Source organism: Galeopterus variegatus, unplaced genomic scaffold (assembly GCF_000696425.1).
Source record: "Galeopterus variegatus unplaced genomic scaffold, G_variegatus-3.0.2 Scaffold764, whole genome shotgun sequence".
Taxonomy (NCBI): domain Eukaryota; kingdom Metazoa; phylum Chordata; class Mammalia; order Dermoptera; family Cynocephalidae; genus Galeopterus; species Galeopterus variegatus.
This window is the reverse complement of record NW_007726875.1, coordinates 157,742-163,457: the sequence shown is the minus strand read 5'-3', so window position 1 is coordinate 163,457 and position 5,716 is coordinate 157,742. Positions and strand designations below refer to the sequence as shown.

Here is a 5,716-nt window from a genome sequence, read left to right as displayed (position 1 = left end):
AAAAAAAAAATTTTTTTTTTAAATGGAAAACCCTGATCAGTGTGCAGAGGGAGGGATTGAGATCAGCTGAGACAGGCAGAGGAAAAAGCATGGAAGGGCATATGGACACAGGTTTGGTAGAACCATGGTGAGGAACAGCCCTTTGCATGGGTTTCTTCTGATGCATGGGAGGTAAGAGTCTTCTGAGAGTTTACTGCCACTTCTGACTAGCCTCTGAGTTCTCCATTTTATTCAGGAAGAGAAATTGATGAAAATAAAGAGGGCTGGCCAACCTCTAGCCATGGATTTTCTTCACACCTGCTAATCTGTGCAGTTGGCCCAGACCTGAAAAGTTTTGGTGCCCCTATGACATAGCCTTGCCCTCAAGTTCCCATCTTCTTGTAAAGCAGTTTCTCAACCTCAACACTAACAATATTTGGGGCTGGATCATTCTCTGTGGTAGGAGCTGTCCTATGCACTGTAAGGTGTTTAGCACCATCCCTGGCCTCTGCCTGGCCTCTGCCCCTTATATGGTAGCCACTAGCATTCCCCTTCTATACCTCCCCTCCTCTGAGTTGTGAGAAACAAAATGTATTCAAACATTGTCAAATGTCCCCTGAGGGCAAAACTGCCCACAGTGGAGAACCACTGCAATAAAGAAATGCTCTAAATTCCTAAAGGCATGTTTATTTTTGTGGCTTTGTCTTTTATTTGAACCTGACACTGTGGGGAAGTCCCCAAGACCACCCTTAGGTTTGATGATTGACTAGAAGGACTCTCAGAACTCAGAAAAGCTGTTATACTCACAGGTACGGTACATCAAAAAGACACTGGGTCAGCCCTTTACTGCACACTCACTCTGTTAGGTGTGTGATGGTCATTTTGCTCTTTTGAGTAAGGTTAATGTTGAGAGTCAGGTAAATGTGTACTCAACACCAACTCTAAATGGCTTGCAAGTTAAACATTTTGTCATGGGCTCATGTTGTGCTTTAAATGTTTTTTCGTGAGGTATGAATGGTCTCGCCCACCCCAAACTTGTTATTTGATAGTAACTCTAATCATTCCGCATTCATTTTCTTGTGTGTTTGTTGATGCCCTATCCAGGCTGGCCCTGACACCGAGGTCAAATATAATCCCTATTTTTTGAAGGCATTGTCTTATGTTTGAGCATTGAATTTACTGCTCAACCCCCTCTGTCTTCTTTTTCTAGTTATTTTTGGAGGACTTGAGTGCTTGGTTTGCCTGAAGAATATCAAGTGTCCACTCAGAAGAGAGATTGGGACCCGCCATGAAGGTTGTGCCCAGAGAGAGAGTGTCCCTGCAAGATTAACCTTAAGAAAGTAGTTCTCAGACTCCATAAGTGTTTGGGAGCAATAGAATTCTCAGAAGAGATTGCCTGGGAAATGAGAGAGTCATTGAGGAGGACATGGTTCCAGCAGCTGCAAGTTTTCAGGCCCTTTTGAGGCCCTGGCTCAGCCCCAGGCACTGCATTCCTGTCCAGGAGTGGTTCCCCAACACCCTCTCTGGAGAGCTCAGGCCCTAAACAAAGCCCCAGCACCTGGACAACTGCAACAAAGAGATGACACTGGTGGAAGAAGTTTCCCAAGCATTTGAAGAGAAAGGTGAGAACTGCCTGAAAAATAAGGCGTGGAGAAAGTGAGATTTTCACAGTACGTGGCTCAATATTTGATTTTCCACTGCAAATTGGTTTTCTCGAGAATATGGGATGAGAAAAATGCTATTGTTCAAACCTGGTAGAATGGTGAGTATCTGCCTGCAAGAACTGATAAGTAAGGGTGTTTGGTTTCTGCAGGGGGTTCTCTTTATCTGCTCCTCTAGCCTATGTGGGGATTGTTTCACTTTTCCAGGGGGTCAGAGTTCAAGGCTCTTTGTGAACCAGAAAGCACTATTGTGTTAGTCCATTTTCTGTTGCTGAAAATAGAATACCTGAAACTGGGTAATGTATAAAGAAAAGAGGTTTATTTCTTACAGTTTTGAAGACTGGGAAGTCCAAGGTCCAAGGGATACATCTGGTGAGGGCCTTCTTCCTGGTGGGAACTCTACAGAGTCTTAGATGGTATAGAACATTACATGGCAAGGAATGAGAAGAGCACATTTCCACCTCCTTTCTTCCTCTCCTTGTAAATCCCCCCAGTCTGCACCCTAATAACCCATAAAACCATTAATCCATTCACGAGGACAGAGTCCTCACAATCCAATCACCTCCCAAAGGCCCCACTAATACAATAGTCTGATTTCCTACCCATTTAACAGTTACAATGGGTTCAAGCTTCTATGCGCTTTGGAGGGACATTCAAACCGTAGCAACTATGCAAATTAAAGACACCATCAGAGCAACTGTTCTTCAGCATAAGCAAAGGCATAGATGCAGGGTATGTTTCTGGAATGTTCAGTCATCCTGAATGACCAGTGACTGAAGAGATGGTGTACATGTGTGCACACGGGTGTAGGTGTGGGTGTGCTTGGTACAAGTGCAGTGATGGGAGGCAAATATGGGGAAGGGTTTGGTGCAAGATTCCAGAGGATTTTTTCAGACTCTTTCAGTGGGACAGTGATGTGGTTGCAGCCAAGTTGTTAATAAGCAGAATATACATAGTATGTTCTATGACCAAGTTCAGTAAAGCAGGAAATGATAGGCATGCCCTGGCAGTGGGACAGCATCCTCGCACCCCCAGCTTTGCCCAAGGGAGGGCGTGCCCTCTGCTGTCCTCCTGGGGATTTTTCAGATCTTCCTTGTCTGAACTCTCCTGTTGTTGTTTCTGTGTTTATGTTTCACTGTGATATTTTAAATTGTACAATTGCTTTGACACCCTTCCTCCACCTCCCCTTACTTGGTGTCTTGAAATGACAGGATAAATTGGCCTCTCCTTGTACTTGACTGTTGAGGGTTGGCTGTGTATCTGTGGACTCACAGTTAGGACACTAGCACGTGCCCAGGCATTCACCTGGAGCCTGGGGAAGTCCAGATTCATGTCCAGTGTGAGGCCCACTCCTACAACTGGAATGCCCTCCAAGCCACCTCTGCTGACCTCAGAGCTTAGACAGGGAGGAAGCTCAGCAGGTGGACACTCAGGAGCTGGCTTCCCTTCTCCTCAGACCCCGAGAGAATGTTCCTGCAATGTTGCCAGCCACTCTGCTTTATCTGGGGTTGGGGGTGGTGCTCAGGGAGTGGGGAAACTGAGGTGGGACTGAATCCCTAATTGTTCCTCCACTGCAGCCCTGCCTTCTGAGGACCTCTGCCCTCTTCACAACAGTCTCTTCAGGTATGAGGAGGAAATGGAAGCATATTCTCAGCCCATCCCATCCCAGGTGAGTGGGGGACCTTTGCTCTCGGTGCCTCAGTCTCCTCAGCTGTAAATGGGTCCAAGAATAGCACCTGCCTCCTCAGGCTGGCACATGAGAGCTCCATAATGCAGGCTTATGCTTCCTGGTGAAACCTCCAGGCTCTGCAGATAAAGCACCTCTGAGCAGACCCAGCATGAGGCATCCACACCTGGTCTGCTGGGCCAGGTCTCTGCTTCAGACATTTTACTTGTGGTGCTTGCTCATTGGGCACTTGAGTGCGGGCAGGACTAAGCCTCATATCCTTGGGCAGCCACACTGACCCCTAGATCCTCACTGAGAGCACTCAGGAGGGTGTCTCCTTAAAGTACCAGTGTCGCCTAAAGGGTCTGCTGTTCACAGTGTAACCCTTGGTGTGAAGCACAGGTCTCTGACCTCATTCAGCGTACCAATGCAACACACATTGCCTGGGTGCCAGGGGTCCAGTGCTCCTTGGATCCTGTGAGATGCCCCCATGCTGGAGGCTATCTTCATAGCCACATCACGGCAGCACATGCTGGAGAAGTTCAAGGACATGTCCAAGTGTCCAGCCAGTAAAGTGTAAAGATAGGACACCATCTCAGGCCTGGCCCCCAGGGCCTATAGCCCCTTGCTTGAGAGGATGGTTGGCAGGCATTTTCTGTAAAGGGCCAAATGGTAACTATTTTAGGCTATGCGGGCCATATATGGTCTCTGTCTCCTCCCCTTTTCCCCGAGTCCTCCTCCACTCCCTCCCTTTAAAAATGTAAAATCCATTCTTAGCTAAATTAGTTAGCTCAGGCTGCTGTAACAAAATGGCACAGACTAGCTTAAATAACAGAAACTTTTTGTCTCACAGTTCTGGAGGCTGGAGGGTGCTGGCATGGTCAGTGATCAGGGTGCTGGCATGATCAATGTCTGGCGAGGGCCCTCTTCCTGGCCTGCAGAAGTCTGTCCTTATGTTGCTGTGTCCTTACATGGAGTTTGGAGAGGGAGTTTGAACCCTCTTTTGTGTCTTTTCTTACAGGACACCAGTCCCATTGGATTAGGGACTTAGCCTTATGACCTCATTTAACCTTACTCCTCCTTAAATGTCCTATCTCCAAATATTGTCACATTAGAAATTAGGGCTTTAACATATAAATTTTGGGGGACACAATTTAGTCTATAGCATTAGCCTTCTGAAAATACACCACACTCCAGATTTGTCCTACAGGCTGTAGTTTGCTGAGTGTTTTCTTTGCCTGGTTTTGAATCTGTGATTTTATCAAGAAGCTGGGGGTGGGGATCTCCTAGTGCAGTTCCCATCATTTCCAGTCCGGAACTCAGGATCAGTGGTGTGACTGGCAAATAGGTGAGATGCTCAGAGAGAAGTAGAAGCGCATACCATGTACGTGGACCTGCCATTTGGGCTGCTGTAATTAAATGCCTTACTTACACTGGTAATTTATAAACAGAAATTATTGCTCACAGTTCTGGAGGTTGGGAATTCCAAGAGCCAGTTGCCAGCAGATTTGGTGTCTGGTGAAGGCCTGCTTCCTCAGATGGCACCTTTTATGTGTCCTCACATGGCAGGTGGGATGAGCAGGCTCCCTCAAACCTCTTTTTTAAGGGCATTAATCATATTCATGAGGGTGAAACCTTTATGACCTAATCACCTTGTAAATGCCCCACATCTTAATACTATCACATTGGGTAGTAGACTCCAACTTGTGAATTCTGGGGGGACACCAACATTGAGACCATAGCAGGAGCCTGTACATGTGTCCTGGGTTCTGTGTCTCATGAGCAGTGGCATGTGATGTTTCAGGCACCTCTTAGCTTCGAGGATGTGGCTGTGACCTTCACACAGGAGGAGTGGAGGCAACTGGATCCAGCCCAGAGAACACTGTACCGTGATGTGACACTGGAGACCTGTAGGCATCTGGTCTCCCTGGGTAAGGTGGGCTCTGCCCATGGCAAGAGGTTTCTGTCTCCATGACTCAGAGCTGTGGCACTTCTGAAGGGTGTTCCAGGGTGGGCAAGAACATTCTGGAAGCAGGTCCCTTTGGGATGCAGGTCCTGGGTATTGCCAGTTATTCTGCCCCTGGGGAATGTTTGTGACTTGTCCAGGGAGCAGGAAGTTTCCTTGGGATGGGCCTGGGGTCTGGTCCTAAGGACATGGTTTTTCATCTCCAAGCAGAGTGCCAAGTCCTATGTCTTTCCCCTGTGACCAGGCCTTCTGCTTTCCAAACCAGATGTGATCTCTCAGCTGGAGCAAGGAGAAGACCTATGGAGGCCAGAGCAGGCACCTCCCCAAGGTGAGAGACTTTGTGGTGCATGGCTTAGCAGTTAAGAAACTCAGGAAGAGAACTCTTCAGATGGACCTGAGGTCCAAGGAGGGAGCCTTTTTTTTTTTTTTTTTTTTTTTTTTTGG

The 5,716-nt window shown here is 47.4% G+C and overlaps 1 protein-coding gene across 1 annotated transcript in view; it reads left to right on the top strand.

The window, feature by feature from the left end:
- The window catches only part of LOC103590078 (zinc finger protein 544-like), a 22,064-nt gene that overhangs the window by 11,567 nt on the left and 4,781 nt on the right, over positions 1 to 5,716 (top strand). The window contains exons 3-6 of the mRNA XM_008572205.1: positions 1,190 to 1,601; positions 3,218 to 3,309; positions 5,111 to 5,237; positions 5,483 to 5,600. Of these exons, the coding sequence (XP_008570427.1) occupies positions 1,559 to 1,601; positions 3,218 to 3,309; positions 5,111 to 5,237; positions 5,483 to 5,600 (380 nt within the window). The 5' untranslated portion in view covers positions 1,190 to 1,558. The remainder of the gene's footprint in view (positions 1 to 1,189; positions 1,602 to 3,217; positions 3,310 to 5,110; positions 5,238 to 5,482; positions 5,601 to 5,716) is intronic.